This window comes from Denticeps clupeoides, chromosome 3, assembly GCF_900700375.1.
Source record: "Denticeps clupeoides chromosome 3, fDenClu1.1, whole genome shotgun sequence".
Taxonomy (NCBI): Eukaryota; Metazoa; Chordata; class Actinopteri; order Clupeiformes; family Denticipitidae; genus Denticeps; species Denticeps clupeoides.
The window spans coordinates 31483218-31507279 of NC_041709.1; the positions used below are offsets into that span (position 1 = coordinate 31483218).

At 48.1% G+C, this 24062-nt stretch overlaps 1 protein-coding gene across 2 annotated transcripts in view; it reads right to left on the reverse strand.

Moving 5' to 3' along the window:
- eml6 (EMAP like 6) overlaps nt 1-23900 on the reverse strand; it is a 27727-nt gene extending 3827 nt beyond the window's left edge. The window contains exons 1-38 of one of the 2 annotated variants that reach the window (XM_028971967.1): nt 23549-23900; nt 23104-23365; nt 19702-19861; nt 19520-19618; nt 18868-18936; nt 17765-17950; nt 17527-17662; nt 17233-17434; nt 16994-17131; nt 15986-16242; nt 15426-15635; nt 15156-15323; nt 14960-15066; nt 14779-14879; nt 13183-13369; nt 12800-12905; nt 12139-12232; nt 11804-11904; nt 11530-11732; nt 11330-11441; nt 9540-9667; nt 9300-9441; nt 9056-9208; nt 8546-8677; nt 8350-8438; nt 8094-8261; nt 7449-7650; nt 6872-6998; nt 6689-6767; nt 6484-6613; nt 6305-6403; nt 5912-5932; nt 5032-5205; nt 4746-4954; nt 3238-3395; nt 2459-2573; nt 1754-1942; nt 1-114 (exon numbers count right to left, since the gene is read on the reverse strand). The exon at nt 1-114 is cut by the window's left edge and continues 59 nt beyond it. In XM_028971967.1, coding sequence (XP_028827800.1) covers nt 1-114; nt 1754-1942; nt 2459-2573; nt 3238-3395; nt 4746-4954; nt 5032-5205; nt 5912-5932; nt 6305-6403; nt 6484-6613; nt 6689-6767; nt 6872-6998; nt 7449-7650; nt 8094-8261; nt 8350-8438; nt 8546-8677; nt 9056-9208; nt 9300-9441; nt 9540-9667; nt 11330-11441; nt 11530-11732; nt 11804-11904; nt 12139-12232; nt 12800-12905; nt 13183-13369; nt 14779-14879; nt 14960-15066; nt 15156-15323; nt 15426-15635; nt 15986-16242; nt 16994-17131; nt 17233-17434; nt 17527-17662; nt 17765-17950; nt 18868-18936; nt 19520-19618; nt 19702-19861; nt 23104-23300 — 5262 coding nt within the window. In that variant the 5' untranslated portion in view covers nt 23301-23365; nt 23549-23900. The remainder of the gene's footprint in view (nt 115-1753; nt 1943-2458; nt 2574-3237; nt 3396-4745; nt 4955-5031; nt 5206-5911; nt 5933-6304; nt 6404-6483; nt 6614-6688; nt 6768-6871; nt 6999-7448; nt 7651-8093; nt 8262-8349; nt 8439-8545; nt 8678-9055; nt 9209-9299; nt 9442-9539; nt 9668-11329; nt 11442-11529; nt 11733-11803; nt 11905-12138; nt 12233-12799; nt 12906-13182; nt 13370-14778; nt 14880-14959; nt 15067-15155; nt 15324-15425; nt 15636-15985; nt 16243-16993; nt 17132-17232; nt 17435-17526; nt 17663-17764; nt 17951-18867; nt 18937-19519; nt 19619-19701; nt 19862-23103; nt 23366-23548) is intronic. The other variant, XM_028971968.1, reaches the window with a different exon arrangement.
- Nucleotides 23901-24062: the final 162 nt, after the last annotated feature.

Sequence of the window (24062 nt, forward strand, 5' to 3'; positions counted from 1 at the left end):
GACCAACAGCACAATGAACTCCCCGTTCTCCATGCCGATGGCCACCATCTCGCCGTTGGGGCTGTAGGCCGTACACTTGGCGGGATGACCCAGACTCACTTTGTTCAGAAGTTTCTGGAAGGAAAAACTCGGTTTTACTCTGTTCTATCAGAGTACACATGCTACAGTACATATGGTTGGTCAGTGCATCCATTCCAAATAACCCCTACTCTGTGTATCAGGAGAAAGTGACAATGTTTGAGGAATCTGCTTTTTCAGAGTCGCCTCTTGTAACCTTCATGAGATGCTCATCATCATGAGTGAATGATAAAAATGCGTTCAGGACTGTTGGAAACCGTCCCCGTTGTCCAACTTAAGGTGGTGGAGAGAAACACAAGAGTGTGAAATGTTCACCTTGGTTTGTTTATTACATAACCTCACGTGTGTCTTCAGTTCTGTTCTATCGTGTGAATGATAGATGAGTAGGTGCATCCAAACTGTATGTGAAATACATTTACTGAAACGAAAAAAAAAGGTTCAAGAGGTTCTTGTAAGCCAGTTGCATGTTTGTTCTGTATCGTTTTCAAGTGCTGATATATGCGGTCGTGTTAAAATGATTTGTGTTGTCTTGACGGCTGTATGGGTAAGCAAGAGATGTTCCTACAGACCCGACACACCAGTAACACGAACAAAAATAAAACCAGCTCCGCCCGGTACGGTGAGTCCCAGCTCCGAAATATCACAGGCGTGTTAACTCTCAGCGGGCCAAAGACGGCGAGCCGTTTTCAAGTCCGTCACTGTGTTTCTGTAGCGTGACATGTGATCTGTCCCCCGACAACTGGACTTCCACTAGCCCCCTGGCCCATATATAGACATCTGCCCATTGCTAAATGCCATCCGTGACATTACCACACACAGGATACGCTCAGGCTGCACACTTGTGCGGCACGTCTCTCTAAATGCCGCCGTGGCGACAGAGGTGCTTAACTGTTCTTGATCAGCCCTAGTGATTTGCACCGTTCAAGTTAGATGGCAGAGGTGCTGTCAAAATTAATACTTTTATTTTAAAATCTACAAAAACAAATGGTCAACGTCCGCATGTGTTCATTCCAATAAATGGCATGGGCAATGTTAGTCTCACCGATGGTCTTACTGAGGGACGCGAGTGTATTTCAGACCTGTCTTTGCGGGTCAGCTGCTTGGTGGCAGGAATTTGTATCTGTGTTCGTCAAGGCAGCAAAATTATTTCTGAATGGCTCAAAGAGTTAAATACACTGTTAATTACATAAGAGATGGCTATTTATTACATAGGACATACATAGTATGTAATATATGATTATAATTATGCAGAAATGCTGACTATACACAGTATATAGCCGACACAGGAACATTTTCTTCAGTCACACAATTGAAACTGCACTTTATATATAGCCACACACACACACACACACACACTTATATATTTAAAAGAAAAATTGTGATTTGGTTGTATTTATATTTGAAAAATTAACAATGTAAAGTGATGTAGCACAATTTGATGGGATGCATCATGATGCATTGAGAAATGAATTGAATCAAAGTGTTGACACAATAATCGCAATTGAATCGTGAGGCCAGTGAAGGGTCACACCTCTATTAGCCTTGATTAATCAACTGACATGAATGCATGCAACTGACATGTCTCAGTGTTGCCAAATCTGAATCAGAATTCTGTGAAAATTTGCTAATGGAGAATAAGTACAGAAGAAAATCAGGCTTTCGTTCCAGATCGTACCTTGTCGGCCAGATCCCACATGCGGATGGAACCATCATCGCTGGCAGAAATGAAAACGTCCTTAGAGGGGTGGGTGGCTAGTCCCCAGATGCGGCCCTGCGTGTGCCCGTTGATCATGGTGTTAGACGCGGCGTTCTTCTCGCCCACCTCGATGATCTCTCCATCCTTCGTTCCCACCAGGATTTTACCCTGACAGGAGAACAGAAAAGCCCTCTCACCGCTAATCTCTGTCATTTTTTATCTTGCATTTCAATAGAAATTCACTGCGGGGTCACTAGATGTCGCCGGAAGTGTGGCCGGGATGATATATATCTTATGTGAAACGTATTGTTGTTCTTTTTAAACTGTATTTTTTGTGTGTTTGTCATCCCCGTGTGTTTGTCATTAATGTCACTGTTAGGCTCACCTGTAAATAGTGTTATTAATAACTGAAGAATTAGTAATGGTACGGGGTTTGAATTGAGTACATCCATGATATGGTTTTGTTAGCTGCTGTGTCAGCACCTTCATATTTGAAATAATACAGATCATTTTGTATTTTTTGTATTCTTCTGTATTTTTTACAGAAATAAAAGACCTGTGATTATCAACTGATGTGCATCTGCTACACAAGCACCGCAGATTTAATGAGCTAAGCAGCGCAAAATTATACTCATTACAGTATATTCGATACTCATATTCTAATGTTCTGTCACGCGCCCTTACCTTCCCACGGCACACAGAGCGCACATTCTCCACTGGCAGGCCCGTCTCCAGCTGGAACGCGCGGCAGCGCTTCATCTCCTGATCCCACAGCTTTACTGCCCCGCCCTCCTTAGTACTGCACACATACAGATGCACAAAAACCTCATCGTTAAATATCATTAAAAATAAAAAACTGATACACGTATAATCCTACAGCAAATGTGTGACAGTTGCCAACTTGTTCTTTACTGCATGCGATACAGAAGTGTGGTGCTGTGCAGTAGTCGAGTGGACAACTGCATCCCTCGGCTCATTGGGACCCCAAGTAAGGGTCCTAAGCGGCTCCAATACATACAGATCTCTGCAGCTAGGACCCTGATGGGAGTTTGAAGATATAAATTCATTTTATTGGCTTTTTATGGAGGTTTTATGTCAGGTTATTTAGCTTGTTATGACGTCTTGTAGCACTTTGATAATTTCTGCTGAAAACGTATACTCACTCACTTAACTGCTTAGCAATGTAAAAATGTGCCAAAGCCCATCCCGGGACACCAGCCCATCACTTATGGTCAATGTAGAGTCACCAATCCACCTAGTGTTCATGCCTTTGGACAGTTGGGAGGAAACCCACACCAACTTGCGGAGAGCATGCAGACTCCGCCCATACAAGGTCCGAGCCGGGATTCAAACCCACAACCTTGGATGCACGAGGTCATGTCACTAGCTGTCGCATCACCGCACAGCCACGGAAATGTAAAGTGCACCATTAATAAAAAGTATTTTTCTTTTTTAGTACTCACGGTCTCTCCTTCCCCCCAGTGACGATGAGGCCGTCTCTCAATGTGGTGTACATGGTGAACACCGGCCCTGTGTGTGCTTTGGCCACCACACGGACCAGGAAGTGGTCCCGCCACACGAACACATCACCGTTTATGGCACCCGTGAACGTCAGGTTGTTCTGGGGCGAGGAGAACAACACAGGTACTGAGTTAAGTTGAAAACTAAAATCCAGTCAGACATCTCCCTGGATTATCTATAAATATCTATTTTACAATGCTCCATGGAAAGCTGTTATTCCAGACTACATAAAATAGGAATTTTCAAGCATGTAATTTAAGTGTCAGCTAATTTTAGCACAACAATGTCTCACGATATATAGTATCATAATATGTATTACAGCACATACAGTTAATATACATGCTACCAGTCAAAGGTTTGGACCCACCTACTCTCATTACTTTGCTTAAATTCTACTGAAGTAATCTAAAAATCTTGTGAGTAAAAGTAAAACATTACTTGATTTAGAAAGTTAGTTTCAATTACATGATGCAAAAAAAGTAAAAAATATAACTTCAATACAGCCCTAGTTGTTTTTATTCGACTTTAAGGTGGTATAAATGTACAAACTATGTTCAGACCACCCCATAAAACATTTTTAGGCACAGTTGGCAACAAAAGTACCCAATTCTGAATTGTATGGTCCAACTCAAGCATTACAATAAGCACAACGAGCACACCGACTGCTGATATAAAAAATGAAATAAAACGTCCTGCCCCACAGAATATTACAGTATTAGACTGTAAAGCTCTTGTTTAGTTTGAGCAGTGTAATGTATGGAATACACAGGCAAAAAGCACATACAGAATACAAAGTATTCATAGCGCATCATCGTTTTTCCACATTTTGTTAAGTTACAGTCTTATGTCTTAGTGGTCACCCTAATACTGCATCTGAAGTCTCTCGTGCAGAATTACAGCCACTTTCAGCAACTCACACAATCAGCTTTCCCAGGATGCACAGTTTCGGTGTGTTTGTGTGTGTAAATAATAACCCACTGGTTTTTCAGCGTCTTGCGTGATTGCACATTTGTGCTAATTTTCACACCCAGTCATCGAGGAATTGGCATGCTTGGCACGTTTGGAAGCCATGACGGTCGGTTCTCTGGGCAGACAAACCATAAGAAATGGGAGGTAACCTTGCCCCTTATGACGCCATAAGGGGAGAAACTCCAGATCCCACCACCTGAGCTGCCGCTCTCTGAATGGTGAAGCTGAATGGCCAAAGCACTAGCCATTTCAAGCCACTGCAGGACCACAGACAGGCTAGAACTCGAATTAATGTTAAGTAATCTCACAAAGGATCGGTGTGCCAAGCTTGTAGCATCATATTCAAAAAGACTGTGAGTCTGCAATTGCTGCCAAAGGTGCATCAACAAAGTATCGAGCAAAGGCTGTGAATACTTATAGGTATTATTAGACCCGTACGGAACAAACCGCGGTTTCGGTCGGTACTGCGTGTCATACTCACGGCACCAAAGGCCACCGAAAGCATGGTCTGCATTCTGCCATCCTCCACCGCGCCAATCACCCCCTTCTTATACATGAGCGAGCCGCCCACCAGCGTCCAGAACTTGATGTGCTTGATCCCCACCGACACAAATTGCGTGTCCGAGTCGGGCCGGAACTCCACCACGAAGATCCGGTCGGAGTGTCCTCCCGTGCTGCTCACCTTCGATCCTGGAGCAGGAGAAGAGCGAGAACTTTCACAGCCACACGCGCACACACACACACACACACACACGTTCAGCACCCACCCTCCTGCCAGCGCCACACGGTGATGGTGTGTTCAGGCTCCACGCCCACGGACACCAGCAGCTTGCCGGTGGCGCTGAAGTTGACGTAGCCCACGCCCTTGGCATGAGAGCAGCGCAGCACTGACAGCGTCTGCTTGCTCATGGCGTCCCACACGTGGATGGACGGCGCCAGGCCTGCGGTGACAAAATCAGGGTCCACACTCATGTAGTTTTTACCGATTTCATCTGGATTGGCATGTCCCGCTCTAACCTCTAACTCGGTCGAATTTAAAGAGACGGATGTAAAGACTGGAATCGAGGCACATGCAGGTGACAATGGGACACTTTTTAAAGGAAATGTCCCTGAAGATGTTGAGGACTGAGGCTGTGCATGATGTTGGTTATTTATAGTTAGTTATTTAGTTATATAGTAATATAATCATATAGTTAGTTATTTAATCATCGTATGGAACGACCCGCCTCGATTACAGTCCTTACATCAAAATGGAAAATTTTATTTCTTTTTTTAAATCCCCTGCATGTGCGAGATCTGGGGACACACATGTCATCGCGTCATTCCTACAAGCAACAACCACATTAAATGCAAGCAACAGCACTGTTTACAGTGAGAGCAGCGGGTGTCACTATTCCAGCGTTAAGGCTTTTTCCTTTTTTATAGAAATATGAATGAAAGAATGGCAAACAGAATGATAAAAGAGGGAAGTGAAGCTGAAGTCAAACAGGTAGAAGAGGGACTAGAGGGCAGCAGTCATTCTAACGGCAACATGTACGGGTTGTCAGACTGAGGGTGAAGAACACACACACACACACACACACGCACACACACACACGCAGGCCTTGGGCAGAAGGGGGAGGGATGCAGACGCAGGATCCATCTTACCTGGCAGGTCTGTGACCTCTCCTGAGACGGAGTGAACAGTGTGGGTGCGGGCGGATGAGGACGCGCAGCAGAGAACAGCAGTGTGTGAGACAGCGCTTTACCGCGTTAAATCCCGGGGGGGCGCAGCCGGCCGAGCAGAGATTTATTCGTTCGTTCGTTCGTTCATTTCATTTCATTTCATTCATCCCATTCATTCTTTAAAAGACTAGCGTTAACATCGAGCTGTGCCGGGCTGCGGCGCCCCCCGCAGGCCAGAGGCAAGCCACGCGAGCCCTGCATCGATACTCACGCTCTCCGAAAAAAAATTATAAATAAAGTTAAAGTACCCGTCACATACAGAGAGAGCAGTGCACACTCAAAAAGACCAAGCATGACCTTTAACCCGGGACGTACCGATTTGGCCGGTGGCGATGACGTTTTGGAATTTGGGGTGCTGGTTGACAGTGAGACACAGAATGTCATCGGTGTGCTCCAGGTAAAAGCTCTGCATTCCTGCGAAGACGATACGAAGAGGGATGAGACTTGTTCTCGCGGCGCTCGCGAAGGCCGGGGGAGCCGCGGCAGGCGCGTACCGGCAGACAGGTTCTGGACCACCGCGGCGGCGGCCGTGTGGAAGACGATGTCGGCCCCGTCGTTGAGGTAGTGCAGGTTGTTCCTGCAGTCGAAGCCCCGGTAGCCGAACACGTGGTCCAGCTGCAGCTCCTACAGATGGGAGAGCGGCAAATAGGTTCACCAGGGCGGCGCCAACGGCCACCTACCCCCTCGTCCGCCTCGAACCTCCACCAGCTTCTTCTTCTTGGCCACGTTGTTCTTCAGCAGCTTCTCCGGCAACGGGGCCGCTCGGCTCACAGGCGGCCTAGGCAAGCGAAAGCGGGTTTGACCGTGTGCCGTCGACTCTGAACACACTTTGGGAGGAGACCGGCGCAACAACGAGAGCGCCGGAGCGGCGAAGCGGCTCACCGTTCGTCCACAACGACCTCCTTCTGCTGTTGGTGCGGCTTGACGCCGCTCATCTCGCGGATGCTGACGGCGTAGATCTTGGTGGTGTAGTCGCTGCTCTTCTCCCGGGCGACGTCGCTGTCATAACCTGCAGAGGCAACGCGTAACGTGACCAGGCCGCGCCCTAAAAGCATGAAAAGCTGCACATGCAAAATTTACACCACCAGGTATACAAATGGGGCTACAAACAGCCAAAAGTGATGAAAGAAAAATCATCAAATGCTTCTCGCCTTATTGTAAATTGCAGTGGGATTGACGTGAGGCTGGATATAATGTACAGTACAGGCCAAACGTTTGGACACCTTCTCATTCAATGTGTTTTCTTTATTTTCATGACAATTTACGTTGGTAGATTCTCACTGAAGGCATCAAAACTATCAATGAACACATGTGGAGCCAGGCCACCACTGCCTTGCTATATTTTTTTTTAGTTAGATGCTACTAATGATTGTAAGTGCCTCTGGATAAAGTTTCATTTTTGCCATGAATGTGCATACAGGCCGATGAACTATCCACTTAGTTTCATGATTCCACGCACCTCCATCTTCCTCTGCGTCATCATCAGACTCCTCGCTGTCCACAGCCTTGCTCTCCCGTGAACCGCCGCCCTCTCGTGCCCAGATCATCAGCGCCGTGTCGGCTCCGCCCACTGACAGCAGCATCGAGTCGTCGTTGGACCAGCGCACACTGGTCACATTGGCACTGTGACCCACGTACCTTTTGAACTTGGCAAACTGGCCCTGAGTGACACGAATGACATTAAAGAACAATTGAGGATTGTTGGAACCTCATTTAAAACCTGTTTGCCCTGGTTTAAAGAAGTATATTTGTCCATATTCTCACTGTCTTTCAGAGCAGTGGTTCCCTCAAAGCCAGGACCCCCCAAACCTCCCAGCATACATTCATTAAGAGAATAAAGTGAATCATTACAAACTTTTCTTTGCAAAGAAAAAAAAAACTTTAGATTCTATACAATTTTGATTGTCCTATTGGGTGTGTAATTGGGATTTTATAAATGTTATCATTTTAGTAATCTCACCACAGAACAAATTAGGCGGACCCCCGGTGACCCCCCCCCCTCATTCTTATGATGTGAGAATCTTAAAAATGTATGTTTATGCTGATTTCTCTACGCAGGCGTAGTCCGACATAAACGAGCAACTAGAGCTTTGAAACGCTTCACCTTGCAGGGGAAGCTGAAGAGCTTGAGGAAGCCGAAGTCGTCCCCTGTGGCCAGCAGCTTCTTGTCTTTGGTGAGCGAGGAGGCGTTGACGAAGCTGAGGGTGGGCCAGATGCCCTCACAGGTAGGGCCCATCACCGATGTCCAGGTAGCCCATTCCACCTTCTCACACTGGTTACACACACGCACAGAGAGTCCGGCTTTCACATGCTCCTCACCGAGACAACGACGCCGTGGCACGATCGCCTCGCTCCTCTACCTCCACGCTGCTGATCGTTTGCCTCCTTCCCCTGGGGGCTTCGAAGAACAGCTGCTCTTTGGCACCAGTGTTCACCTGCAGTAGCTTTCCTGCGGCAGGGGGAGCGAACGTGACGCGTTTAGCCCAGAAACAGGGTTGCATTAGTCGCCCTGCGGAAAAGACCTCTTTTACTGGCAGAGGTACATGAGGTTCTCACCTCGGGTGTCCCAGTCGATGTGTGTGATGTAGCTGGACGCTCCTTTGCAAATGCCCACCCTTTTGCTGGTCAGCACATTGTAAATGTCCACAAACGTGTCGTGGGAAGCCACTGCTAGGTATTTTCCAGCATCTGAGACAAATGAAATTTCATTTAAAAAATATATATAAAATATATATAAAATATAATATATATATATGTGTGTGTGTGTGTGTGTGTATGGGTCCTGTGTCTCTGTCTCTCTCGCTCTCTCTCTTTCTGTGTGTATGTGTCTGTGGCGAGGGACATTTAAAGTCTTAAAAGACTGTCAAGTGTTGTGTCTCGCTATGAATGCACCTTCCTGTGTATGTATTTTTAAAAAATTTATTTGTAATTTTATGTATTAAAAAAATTATATATATATGTGTGTGTGTGTGTATATGTGTATGTATATATATGTGTGTGTGTGTGTGTAAAATGTATATATATATAACATTTCACACACAGGATGCAGAATTGGATAAAACTTGCTTTGTGAGAAGCGTATATCAGATATGGTCTCCTTCCTGTGGTGAAAGGTCACCATGTCCTCAAGCGTGTCTGCGTTCACCACCAGGAAACTGCCATCGTTCAGCCCCACGGCTAAGGCTTTCCCGTCCGGGGAGAAGGCACAGCATCTACCACCTAAACAAATTCATGCATTCATGCCAGCGTGTGTCTGAGCGAGAAGGAAAAAACCCGGAAGGGCCAGACAGCACACGATGGAGCTCCTGACCTTTCTTGAGCTTCCGGACAGCCACCATGCGGTGATTGGCAGACAGCTCCCAGATGCGCAGCGTCTTGTCGTCACTTACAGTCGCACAAACAGGCAGCAGAGGATGGGCAGCCAGACCCCAAACTTCGCCCTCCATGTGTCCCTACAAATACACGTCCCGTGACACAAACACAACAGTAAATACCCACTGCGGTTCATTTTTTGGACCATGAACACCCTGGACCACCAGTCTCTGTTCACCTGGACCAGTAGGGTCATGGGGCCGCTCTTATCGATCTCCAGGATCTCGCCGTTCTTGGTGCCCACCAGGATGTGGCCATGCCCTAGGGTTATGGCTCGGATAGAGGGGTTGTCCTCCAACAGCAGCCCTGACAGCAATGAGCCCAATTGCGGGACATGTCAAAGTCAAAGTCAACTTTATTATCATCTCACCAAATACAACAGGGAATAGAAGATGCAAATGGAACTAACACACAACACAAAAACATGACAAGGGATATTGTGTAGCGACCCATAATATAGTGCAGGTTGATACAAACTAGACAAACCAGATGGACAAGTAGCAGCAATATGATAATATATCAGTGTACGTATATATTTAGTATATATATTTAGTATATTATATCAGCAATATGATAATATTTCAGTATATGGATATAATTAGTATATATATTGTATATAGTGTATTATATACTACAATAATAATAGTAGTAATAGTGATATGATATGGTAGTATGATGATGATACTACCAATAATAATATGATGTTATGTGGTGGGGGATGTATTAAAGTGCAGGGTTGAATACTTCAATTAAAACCATCATCCTTGGTGAGCAGTGGGCAGCCATGACTGGTGCCCGGGGAGCAGTGTGTGGGGACGGTACTTTGCTCAGCAGCACCTCAGGGGAACCTTGGCAGCTCCGGATTCGAACCGGCAACCTTCTGATTACGGGGCAGCTTCCTTAACCGCTAGGCCACCACTGCCCCATAGTGTTCTGCTTGTTAAGTGAAGTTTGCAAAAAAAACGCCTGTGTGTGAGTTCTGTAGACGATTGAAGGCTTCAGAGATGTTTGAGGTGATGTGGATTTAGTTGTGATTTTATATTTATTTGCGTGAGTTCCACTCTAAAGATGCAGCATGTGACCTCTTCGGTCCTGTAAAAAGGTGAAAACACTCCCTATATCCATATAAACGAGCTCAATTTACACAGAACCACAGAACCAAGGAAGCTGGTCTACCACTATGTACCATCCGACCTCTACAACTCATACAAAATGCAGCAGCACGACTGATCTTCAACCTTCCCAAATTCTCCCACACCACCCCTCTGCTACGTCCCCTCCACTGGCTCCCAGTAGCTGCACGCATCAGGTTCATAATACTGATGCTGGCCTACAAAGCCAAACATGGAGCAGCACCATCCTACCTCACAGCCCTTATTACACCTCGCACTGCACCTCGTATACTCCGAGCCTCCAGTACTGCTCGCCTGGTCCCTCCATCTCTGAAGGTAAAAGGAAAACATTCATCTAGACTCTTCTCTGTCTTGGCCCCTCGGTGGTGGAATGAACTTCCCCTCGAGGTCAGAACAGCTCAGTCACTGAGCACCTTCAAACGACAGCTCAAGACCTTCCTCTTTAAAGAATATTTAGATTAAATTGTAATTTTCTTGTTGTCGAACTTTGTGTACAGAATCTACAACAGAGTGAATAAAATAGATGTTTTCATAGTTGGGGTCCTACTGAACTGGAATTGATCTCTTCATCGATGGTAACTTGAAAGCACGTTGTAAGTCGCTCTGGATAAGGGCGTCTGCCAAATGCCGTAAATGTAAATGAAACAGTGATATGGACAACATTTCAATATTTTAACCTACGGCAGGATTCTCTGTGATTCATTTACAGCATTTACACAAACTTATCCAGAGCGACTTACAATCAGTAGTTACAGGGACAGTCCCCCTGGGGACACTCAGGGACGCAGTGGTAGTAAGTTAAGCCCCAGGCTACTACCACCCCTACTGGTCATACCTTTGGAAGATGGGGAGAGTGTGGCTCTCTTGATGGCGTAGGTCTTCAGGCACCTCTCGAACATGTCATCCCAAAGCTCCACCACACCGTCTTTCCCTCCAGTTACGAAGCCCTGCTCATGAGGTCCAGCAGAGAGACGTTAAGTTGTTCTTCTGCGTCCTGAATGGAACGAGATTAAACCCGGGCCGGGAAGACGGTACCTTGTCCAGAGAGCACATGGCAAACACAGGCCCGTCATGGGCCTTGATGGTCTTCATCAGCGTGGTGTCCTTCCAGACGTACACATCGCCGGTGGTTGCCCCGGAGAACGTCAGGTCCTCCGCCCGTCCGTAACACACAGACATCATCGTCTCCTGCTTGCCCAGGTTCCCAAAGATGCCTCTTTTAAAAGTGAGGCCTCCACCTGCGAGGTCCCATTAAAACGTCACAAATCTGATCCTAATTTCAGGTGTCATCGGGCGTGCGCAGCTGTACCTGTATGCTGCCAGAACTTGATGTGCTTGATCCCGACGGTGACAAGCTTGTCCATGCGGAAGGGGTTACCTTTGACCACAAAAATCTTGTCTTTATGTCCTCTGAGAAGCAGAATAAGTCACAGATTACGGGGGGCAAGTTCGCTGCGGTCACAGCGTTTTGTGCCTTCGTTGTTAGTGTTATCTCCATTGGTTGAACACAAAGGTCCAACACGCATATAGTCACAAATGCTTTATTTAAGTAGTCCAATCAGCGAACTGGTGAGTGTAACATTAGTGCGCGCACGCCGCTGAGACTTATTTAGGACGGGAAAAGTATCACCAGGGGACACGTACCTAGCTTTGGCTATTTTCTCTCCTTTCTTCCAGTCCCAGATCGCAATGCAGTGGCCTTCATCAATTCCCACGGACACCAAGCTCTTGCCATCGGCTGCGGGGGACAAAGACGGGACAAACAGTGACACTCCGCGATGACGTGTTTAATCAGAGTTAAAGTGAATCATTGAATCATTACGATTACATCACAATATATTGTGATACTGTACGTATTTGCGATATTGTACAGTTTACTGAAAATGTAAAAACAGTTGAAATACAAGAAGCTGTGATTGGCCGGACATGTTTTGCGATTTCACTCTGCCCGAAATGTCAGCTGTTGTCGCACGCTGCCCTCACTAAAGAAAATGCTTGACAGCACCACCCGGTGGACTAAATTTATATACCAAATTAATGATATTTGATGTCCCTGTATATACACATAGTATCACCATGTAAAATATCGCAATATATTGCATTATCGATATTTTCTGACACCCCTAGTCATAAGATTAGAAGAATTGTTCATCAAAATGCCTTAAAGGTCGTTCTCTATATTTGGACAACTCATTAATTAACAATTCTTCCCAGAAAAAGAAATACATTGGAACCATTTACGGCATTTTGTTACGTGTATTAACATCAAACCCATGGAACAGTTAGTGTCTTTCTTTTTGTTTACCAGTAAACTCCAGGGCACACACTCCTCTCTGGTGCTGTCCCCTCAGGAGGGACAGGCACTTCAGGGTCTGGACGTCCCACACGTGAATGGCTGGGTCTCGCCCCACCTGCGCACAGCACATTCATCACACAGCGCGCCGGACAACACACACACCGGGCAACAACGCACATCTACTGTACGACACGAGACGGGACAACACACACAACTACAGATTACCAGGCTACCAACGAACGCCTCATCTCAGGCATCGCTCATGTAAACTGGACATTTTAAGGGGTGAGAACCGGTCATGTGACGTCTTAAATACGTTAAAATCAATAAAGAATCAACTGGAAACAGACTCCAGTCTAACTCCACTTCAGGGTTTCGTTCATTATCATTACCTGCCCAGTGGCCACGTAGTCCTTGAGCGGGTGGACACTGAGGCTGAGGATGTCATCGTCATGGCCGAGGTAGAAGCGCTGCGCGTGCTGCTGTCTGTTGTAGACCACGCCCACCGCAGCCACGTGGTACACCACCTCTCCCGTCTGGGTGTAGAAAAGATTATTCCTGCAGTCGCAACCCCGGTACCTACAATAGAAAAAGGGACCGATTATTGGTGTCTAGCTTACATTTACATTTACATTTACAGCATTTATCAGACGACCTTATCCAGAGCAACTTACAGTTACAGGGACAGTCCCCCCCTGGAGACACTCAGGGTTAAGTGTCTTGCTCAGGGACACAATGGTAGTAAGCGGGATTTGAACCTGGGTCTTCTGGTTCATTGGCGAGTGTGTTACCCGCTAGGCTACTACCACCCTGAAAAAAAGCTACGTTTTTATAATCAGCTCATGGGACTGGCTGACATTAAACGCCTTGAAACTGATCAATCCAAATAGAGTATGTCATTCATGTCAATTATTAATTATTAATGTGGGTGGTAGTAGCCTAGTGGGTAACACACTCGACCATGAACCAGAAGACCCAGGTTCAAACCCCACTTACTACCATTGTGTCCCTGAGCAAGAAACTTAACCCTAAGTTGCTCCAGGGGGGGACTGTCCCTGTAACTACTGATTGTAAGTCGCTCTGGGTAAGGGTGCCTGGTAAATGTAAATGTAATTGAATTTGAAAATTATTTTCATTAAAATCTACACTAAAGGCCAGAGGACATGCCCGGACTCTTAAAATATTATACGCTGCTCTTTCACATTTAATACAATGATGCATGTCTGACCCCGGTAAAATGCCGGATACTGTCTTTTGCTTCCATTTTAGCCAGACGTGCAGTCTTACTCGGATGGAAAGGTGCAGCTCTTCCCACCCGTGCTCAATGGATGAGGGACCTTATGTCCTGTCTAGGCCTCGAAAAGATACTCTACTCAATTAGTGATACCAACAAAGAATTTCATAAGGTGTGGGGGCGCTTCCTGGACTGTTTTACAAGCCTTCAGGCTCAGAATCCGACTAATAGTATTACCCAGTAAAGTTCCAGAAACAATATTGTCGTCGTGTTCTTTTTAATTAACCAATCTGGCATGAGGATGGGGTTATTATTATGTGGAAAGGATGTGGGGTTTAGAATTGCACACGTTATTATCATTGTTGTTCTTCGAATATGACTAAATTGCCATTTGTCCTATAATACTCTACCGCAGTGTTACCCGATCTGTGTATGTAACTCTTACAGAATTGATTTACTTAGTGAGATCTTGTTTATATTATGTGCATTGTTTTATTTATTTATTTGTTTGTTTGGTTGGTTGTTTTTATTCTTTTTTCTTGTTGTTGTTTTTCTCTTGCTTAAAATCAATAAAAAAATTACAGATGCAGCGGACTAATTTGGAAGAGTGTCAACGTCTATGACAACATTATACTTTAATGGATGTGAAAGCATTTGTACAACTTTCATCAAAATAACCACATTCATCACAGCAGACTTACTGAAATAATTTTTTTTTTTTAATAAATGCGTAAACGTGACTTGCGCGCCGTACCCGTGAATGAACTGCAGCCGCAGCCCCTCGTCAGGGGCTTTCTGCCGCTTCAGGGAGCCGACCAGCTTCTTCCTCAGCTGAGGCAGGTCCTCCTTGTACACCTGCAGGACGGGAGAACGAGGGGCCGGTGAGGACGGTGTAAACGATTCGGGTTTCCGCGGACCGGGTTGCGGGGTCCTACCTGCCGATCATAGTTCATCTGCGCTTCCTGCTCAATGTCTGAGTCCAGCTCGGGAACATCTGACAGATCGGAATCCGACTCGCCGCTGTTTGAATCTGCGTAGCCCTCTGGAACATCAACGCGCTGTTTACTTCCTGTTATTGTTATTTCCGTAATTATGTGTATGGCATGGACCAAATATTCATGTCACCGTCACCTTGTAAGAGGGGCTCAAGGACACCGTTCATGACCCCCTCAGGCAGAAACCTCCACTGGAACACGGAGTGGTCAGCCCCACCAGTGCTCACCACCCACTGCAGGTCATGTGACCAGCGCACATTAGTCACATGGGCCGAGTGGCCAATGTACTTCTTGAACTTGGCCGCTGCCGTCAGTAAGAGAGCCATAAAAGAATAAGTTCAGGTCCTTTGCCAATTCGTTAAAAAACACGGCACAATAATAAGAGCTGGAAAGGTGCATCACTCACCTTTCTTCAGGCAGGGGAACCGGAAGAGTTTGACAAGGCCAAAGTCGTCCCCGGTTACCATCACGGCGCTGCTGTAGTTGGCGTCCACCGAGTTGATGTTGTTAACGTTGGAGTACTTGGGCCAGATCCCATTCACCTCTGCGCCGATGACACCGGTCCAGGTCATCCAGTGAATCCCCTTGGCTTCGTCTTTGGTCAGGTATTTACCTGCTACAAAGTGGAGAAAACACAGGTTTCACATTCATTCGGCAGACGCCCTGATCCAGAGCGGGTTCAGCGTCTTGCTCGGGGACACAATGGTAGTAAGTGGGCTATGAACCTGGGACTGTGAGGTCTTCTGGTTCATAGGCGGGTGTGTTACCTTCTAGGCTACTACCACGATGTGTTTTATGTTCTACAGAATAATCAGCCAACTGCACTGTTGCACAGTTGCTCATGGGGTATAAGAAGAATACAAAAGTGGACATTCAGGGGGGCGTGGCTCTGTCCAAATATCTGCCCTGAAGATGGCTGCTAGAGGGGCTATCAATAAAGTGTCAAATAAATGTTCTCACACTGACCTGGCATCCTGTAGAACAGTCTCTCTCCCGCGCCATCATTGGTCTGAAGGAAGCGGTTGTCCACCGACCAGTCCAGGTGTGTTATAAAGCAAGAGGACTTGTTACACTCGCCGACCTTCTTGTAGCGCTGGGCAACGGCATAGATGTCGACGAGGCCGTCGTTGGAGCCCACGGCCAGGTACGAGCCATCCGGAGAGAACTTCAGCTCATGGATGGCCTCCTTCCTGTCCTTGATGTGAACCACTTCAGTCATGTCCCTAGACGAATGGCCACGAATGGTAAGTCCGGCATCAAGTGACAAGTGACTGATAGTTGTTTTTGTCTTAATTTTAGTTTTAGTCTAGGCTTTCTGTCAAGCTGTCATGTTTGTTTTTATTAGCCTTAGTTATGTCCATACTCACTTTAGTCTAGTTTTAGTCAATAAAAATAGTTTTTTTCAGTAATGCAAGTGTACAGGGTGGGCCATTTATATGGATCCACCTTAATAAAATGGGAATGGTTGGTGATATTAACGTCCTGTTTGTGGCACATTAGTATATGTGAGGGGGCAAACTTTTCAAGATGGGTGGTGACCATAGTGGCCATTTTGAAGTCGGTCATCTTGGATCCAACTTTTGTTTTTTCAGTAGGAAGAGGGTCATGTGACACATCAAATTTATTGGTAATTTCACAAGAAAAACAACGGTGTGCTTGGTTTTAACGTAACTTTCTGACCACTTAGAAAATGTGTTCAATGTCACCAACCATTCCCATTTTATTAAGGTGTATCCATATAAACGGCCCACCCGGTATTTAACCCAGCCAGTATAGTACATGTATCTAGTAGAACAAACAAAAACAACATTTTCTTTTAGTCAAACCCATTTGTTAATTAAGCTTTGTTAAGGTTATCTTATATTTTTACAACCCTATATTGCAACATGCACATGACATCTAGTCTTGTTTCCATTGTTGATGAAAAACAACACTACTGATGACTGAAAGAACATATTTTTGTCTGGTCCTCACCTGACTCGTAAAACTGTGAAGGAACCGTCCTTCATGCCCAAAGCGAGTTGTGAGCCGTCATTGTTGAAAGAAACGCTGCGAACGGCCTCCTCCATGTTGCAGCGTGCTACCAGGGTGTGGTCAGCTAAGCTCCAGAGCCTAGGACATGAGTGGCACCGTAGCAATTTAGCATGAGGGGTGAAGTGAGGCACTACAGAACAATCAGTGTCGTGTGTACAAATAGCCGATATAACACTGACCGCACTGATCGGTCATCACTCCCGGTGACGGCCAGCGGCTGTTTGGGATGGAGGTCCAGGGCCCAGAGTTCGCCTTCGCAGTGACCCTGCATGAGCAGCATGGGCTTGTCCCTGTCCCGCACCATGATCTCAAAGATCTCACTGTCCTGGGTGCCCGCCAGGATGCGGTCTGCCTTCCAGCACACGCTGCGAATGGACAGTCCTGTCCGAGCCGGAGAGAAATACCAAGTTGGGCGTGGCTGCACGTCATCAGGAGAGTGCGGTGCTGGATGAAGAAAGCGCCTATATGTTTACCCTTGTATCCCTGTTCGGCTTCCCTGAGGTCAATCTTGGTGATGGGCTTGAAGTCCACGTCCCACAGCCTTATGCATCCGTCTCGTCCTCCCGTGGCAAAGCCCTCCTCGCATGCATGCATACTAAAGATCCCTGCCTGCAGAAGCCACATTTACCAAAAGGCAGCATCCTGGACCTATAGGCTATGGAATCAGGTGCCGAAGAAGAAGTGAAGCCTGACAGCTATGTTGAGGCTCACCCCGTGTGCAGCTTGCACGGTCCGCGCCAGATTCAGCCCTTTCCACACGTAGATGTCCCCATTGAGCGCCCCGGAGTACGTGACCTCATCTTTGGCCGTGGCGAGGCACAGGATGGTCTGGAGGTCACCCGTTTTACCGAAAATCCCTCTTTTGGGCGTCAGGGCATTTCCACACAACGTCCAGAACTGCGGAGAGAGGGAGCAGGTCTCTGTCACTGTCACACGGCATCCCTTACTGCCCCCACGGCCAGCTCTGACCTGGCCTTCTGATTGGATGAGAGGAATCCGACAGAATTCTGATGTCATTATTTCCCGCTATAGCATCACAAGACAAGCTGCTGCTGCCAAAACAGCTGGATCAGAGAAGAACATCTTATGAAAAAGATCACTTGCCTTCATAATTTCATTCAAAAAGAAAAAAAAATTGTGCTCAATTGTAGGTAATATTCTAATAGTCTAATCAATGTGAAATGAAACATGTACTGAATATAGTTTAGCCTTTTAAAATAAAACTGGGGAAATAATTGTTTCTAAATATTTCTCTGCAGCTTTGCATGTTATGAGCGTACCATTATGGCCCGAGACACTTTGCTTTGAATTAATTGACGGAAACAAATTAGTTTAAAATATATGCAATAAATTGCCACACCTGGTTTTACACATTTTATTGACGCAGCGCCCATAAATAAATGTAAATGAGTGCAATTGTACACTCAGTTGGTGTTGTGCCATAACGGTACGCTTTCACCATCGTGGTACGGCGCTCTTTTCCATTATTGCTCAATACTATAATATATAATATATTTGCTGTTTGGTTGTACTAAAATGATGTAAATCACACGGACACACTCTTCAGCGCGTTTCCTCCCGAGTTTCCACGGCTTCCGGCGCCACTAATCGAGCTTGTCAGCATTCCGCTTGCCTCACACTGTAGGGCTTTTTAACTAGACCAGAACTGCAGCCAAGTGAAGATAATTAGAATTTTAAAAGAAAAAAAAAAAAGACGTCTGGGCAGAGATTACGAAGGCCTGACACAACGCATATGAAAGTGTTGCGTGAACGCTGGATGAACTAGCCCGGGGGGTGGCGAGGCTCACACTCACTTTGATGTGCTTCACTCCGCAGCTCGCTAGTCTGTGTGACAGGAAGGGATCCCAGGAAATGTCAAAGATCTGGGAATGAGAGAGAGAGAGAGAGAAGTGAGAAACTACATAAAAAAAAAACAGTGCACACAGTGAAATTTGTCCTCTGCATTTAACCATCACCCTGAGTGAGCAGTGGGCAGCCATGACAGGCGCCCGGGGAGCAGTGTGTGGGGACGGCGCTTTGCTCAGTGGCACCTTGGCGGCTCGGGATTCGAACCGGCAACCTTCTGATTACGGGGCCGCTTCCTTGACCGCTAGGCCACCACTGCCCCCCGTACGGCAATGAAAATAAAAAGGCATCTATGCCGGAAAAGAAAGGCAACTGGCGGCCGAGGCACAGACGCACAGTGAAATTGCCTAACATGCAAAAAGCAGAAAACGCAATGAGCATGAAGTTGTTTGAGAGGGAAGGGGGTGGCCAGAGACAGGGACACCTCAGGGAAGATTCTGGAAAAGCCCTCACAGTCTGTGTGTGTGTGTGTGTGTGTGTGTGTGTGTGTGTGTGCGTGTATGTGTTTGCGTGCGTGCTGGGCCGCACGATCGGCTCGTTGCTGTTACAGCGTCTCTCTGCACGGCAGACTGCGTCTCTTGGGTCTCCGGAGAGTCGTACCCTGTCCGAGTGTCCCGTCGCGGTCGCCAGAACTCGGCCCTTCTTCCAGTCCCACACGCACACGGTGTTTTTAGCATCCAGGCCGACAGAGGCCAGCCGCTGAGGAAGAGGAGGAGAAATAGCTGATTATTAACCCTCGGGACACCTTACCCGCCGGGACACCTGTCCGCCGCGAGGCTCACCTGTCCGTCCGAGTCGAAGGCCAGGCAGGCGATGCCGTGGGTGTGCACGTCTCTGAGGATGGAGATGGTCTGCAGCGAGTACGAGTCCCACACGCAGATGAAGGGGTCCTTTCCCACCTGCCCCGTGGCCACCTGGATCTTGTCGGGGTGCAGGGCCAGGCTGTCGGGAGGACACAGACGCGGACAGCGAGGGGTTAGCAGTCGTCACATTCACCAAATTCCTGACATGAAGAAGGAACAAGTCTACGCATATTTATGTTTCACTTCCCCCCCTCACGTATTAGTATTTTCACCACGGCCATCACTTTGCTGTGTAAGTGAAGTGATTGTCATTGTGATACACAGCAGCACAGCACACGATGCACACAGTGAAATTTGTCCTCTGCATTTAACCCATCACCCTGAGTGAGCAGTGGCAGCCATGACATGCTAACTACATGCTGAAAAGTACAATCCCACGCCAAGTGATCGATCATCTGAAATTGAAAGTGAAGTTGTGGTAGCCTAGTGGGTAACACACTCGCCTATGAACCGGATGACCCAGGTTCAAAATCCCACTTACTACCATAGTGTCCCTGAGCAAGACACTTAACCCTAAGTGTCTCCAGGGGGGGACTGTCCCTGTAACTACTGATTGTAAGTCGCTCTGCATAAGGGCGTCTGATAAATGCTGTAAATGTAAAAGTGAAGTGATTGTCATTGTGAAACACTGCAGCACAGCACACGGTGACACAGTGAAATTTGTCCTCTGCATTTAACCCATCACCCTGAGTGAGCAGTGGGCAGCCATGACAGGTGCCCGGGGAGCAGTGTGTGGGGACGGTGCTTTGCTCAGTGGCACCTTGGCGGATCAGGACTCGAACTGGCAACCTTCTGATTACAGGGTCGCTTCCTTAACTGCTAGAACCATAACTGGAAAAAGTCTTTTTTTTTTTTAGATTTGATCATGTTACAGCACTACTCGAGGTGACTTTGTGTCAGTAAAATAATGATTAATCCGCTTCTTCCAGAACCTGGAAGACTAGGAAGACAGATCCTGGTCCAGACCAGGAATTTCTATCGAATTCCAGCCTCCTCCATGTTTCCCAGTTTTATTTCCCGCCATTCTGGCATTCTGGCCCCGCTGCTCCTCTCGGCTCGTCACATGCGATGCGGGTGTTGGCACCACCACGCAGGATCGAAAGCGAGGGGAGCTCGAAGATGGAGCAGGAAGGGGGCGTGGCCGGCTCGTGCGTACCTCCATACGGCGCCCAGGGCCGGATCTGAATGGCAATCGTATGCCAGCGGGCATGAAATCAGCTCGCGGTCCAAATCGTGGGGTGTGTGGAGTCCTCTGTGTGTGTGTGTGTGTGTGTGTGTGTGTGTGCAATCTGCTAATCGTAGTAGATGTTAACAGAGAGTCCCCAGCATCGTCTTTTCGGCAGAAAAAAAAAACAACCAAACCGGTGACCACGTATCCTGTATGTTTTTACGGTGAGGATCGGTGTGCGGTTGTGTGTGTTGGGCCTGGCGCTGGCTGCATGTGAATCTGATCACCACAAACACTGCGGGGCGAGCCGCCTTTAAAACGTCCCGCAACGAGCAGCGAGACAACCAGTGTTACGTCCCGTGATCATGTGATGTGTGGTCTTTATGTTCTGTCTTGTTTTTCCTTTTTGTGGGAGGAGCCTGTAATTTACGGAACTCCTCCCACACCTGACGCTGATTCGCGCTCCCGTCGGAGTGAGGCTGTTGAAGACGGCATGCTGCGACGAGGAAGAGGAGAGGGGGAGAGAAGGAGAGAGAGAGGAGAGAGGGAAGGAAAGGGAGAATGGGGAAATACGCCGGACAGATGCTCTGTTCCCATTTGTCTGCCCAATGCTTTTTCGTGGCCTGATTATGTTTCAAGGCGTGACTTGTATTGTTTGTTATTATTAAAAATCCCCTCGTCAAACGGTTGTGACGTTTCCCTCCATCTATCATAAATTGTTCAAGTTCCTGACCTAGACCAGGACGTAACACCGGTCACCGGCACACCGCACCGATCGCCGGTTCTAGAGTGTAAAGTGAAGGAATTGTCACATGTGATACACAGCAGCACAGCACACGGTGCACACAGGGAAATTTGTCCTCTGCATTTAACCCATCACCCTGAGTGAGCAGTGTGTGGGGACGGTGCTTTGCTCAGTGGCACCTCGGCGGCACCTTGGCGGATCGGGATTCTGATTACGGGGCCGCTTCCTTAACCGCTAGGCTACCACTGCCCCACCTGGGCTCCCGGCTCCCGGCTTGACGGTCATCGGTAAGATTTTTAGCCAAACACAGGAGCCTTTCAGGAGGGTCTCTGCTTGGCTCTTCCGTCTCCACGACCAGGATTTTGGCCATTTGCCACGTTTTGACTGGATATGAATGCAGCCAGTTTGCATGATGGCTAAAAAAAAAAAAAAAAAAAGTCTTTCCGCTGTTCGGAAGAGGAGGGTCTCGCTTCCTCACTACTCGTTTGAAGTGTCTGCAGGGGAATCTACTGCTGAATCCTCTCTTCTTCAGACGAGTCTGTTTAAAACCCCGGGGGGGGTAGTCCGATGTCGTCCCGCACCCCGTCGTTTCCCACATCAAAAGGAAGGGAAAACCTCCAGACGCACAACAACTTAGTACATTTTACCCCCATTCGCCCATTCTAGGCCCTCGCTCCTGGTGCATCAGAAAAGCGGCCCGTCTGAAGGGCTTAGCGTGATCTTACATTTACATTTACGGCGTTTACCAGACATTTACTCTCACCCTTATCCAGAGCGACTCACAATCAGTGGTTACAGGGACAGTCCCCCCCCGGAGACACTCGGGGTTAAGTGTCTTGCTCAGGGACACGATGGTAGTAAGTGGGATTTGAACCTGGGTCTTCTGGTTCACAGGCGAGTGAGTTACCCGCTAGGCTACTACCACCCTTACAGCGAGTCCCCCCGGACACGCTGTCCCACCCATTCGGCCTTCAGCTTCCTGAGATTCCGACAGCATGCTCCAACCCTGACCACACCCCGCCAGGTAGGGGAACTGTCTGCGGTGCTGATTCCAGAATACGGACCGTCCCCAACCGAACCACAGGAGAACCCCGGGGGGACCGATCAAACGGCAGGAAGCCGTGTTCCGGAATGCAGGACACAATTCTGATGTCTCGTAAACCCCGGCTGCTCCTCACGCACGCCACGCCGCTGACGCCGGCCTGGGTGGGGACAGCTTTGTGACATTTGCATAATCCACAGGGACAGCCCGACTCCTTCAGGGGTCAAAGGGGAAAGAAAAAAAGGGGTGTGAAGAGCAAAGAGCCGCGCCATCACCGCTCCATCGCCACTGGACCAGGGGACCCGAGCAAATGACCGGATGTGGGGGTGAGGGTCAGGCTGCTGTCCGTCAGTGTCGGTGCCTTACCTGATGACGTCATCGCTGTGGCCCAGATAGAACCTCTGCGCGTGCTCGCGGGTGTTGTACACCACGCCGACCCCGGCCACGAAGTACACCACCTCCTTGCCCGCGGTGTAGTACAGGTTGTTGCGGCACTGGTGGCCCCGGTACCCGTGGATCCACTCCAGCCGCAGCTGGCAGCGGGGAGCCGTCTTGTCCGCCATGCCTGTCGGCACCGAGCTACGTGGACGGGAGCGCGGGGGCGCGGATCATCACCCCGGGCGGGATTCTCGTGGAACAAAAAAAAAAAAAAAAAAAAGCCGAGACGAATTTTAAAAAATGAAATGATTTTTGTCCCCGGCGCTGCGCAGATCAGGGTAAAAGGCGGACGTCGGACGGCCCGCTACGGCTCGTCGCGCGTAAGCCGCGCCGTAATCCTGCGGTCCGGCCGCGAAACTCGGACATCACCTACCGCGCCTCGCGTACGAACCGAAACGATCCACGATCGTCCGGCGTTCACGTCGTTCCGGCGTTCACGTCGTTCCGGCGTTCACGTCGTTCCGCCCCTCCGTGCAACTACGGGCGGTCCTCCCGCCATCAGTCGCGCGTCGTCTCCAGCTTTTTTAATTAAAAATGGAATTTATTTCATTAGAAGCGGTCGGGGGAAAAATCCCCGCCCGGACGCGCTGTCGGCGTAGCCCGCCGGATCGTGCGCGGCGCCGCGCCGCTGTCCTGGCGCAACGCGTTCCGGAATAGCCGCGGCGCGCTCCCGTTACCGGGTCCGTCTGGTTACTACGACGCCGTGCGGTCGGTTCGCCAGCGTCGCGCCGCGTTGCTTCATGGGAGGAGCGTGGCGGGGACTACAACTAGCCCTTCGGACGTACTGAATCGTTGGAATCAGTTCACTTGAAGGAAGAAAAAGATTCGAACCGGCGACTCCGACTGAACCGAGTGCTGTGTCTCTAACAACACATTCGCAAGAATAA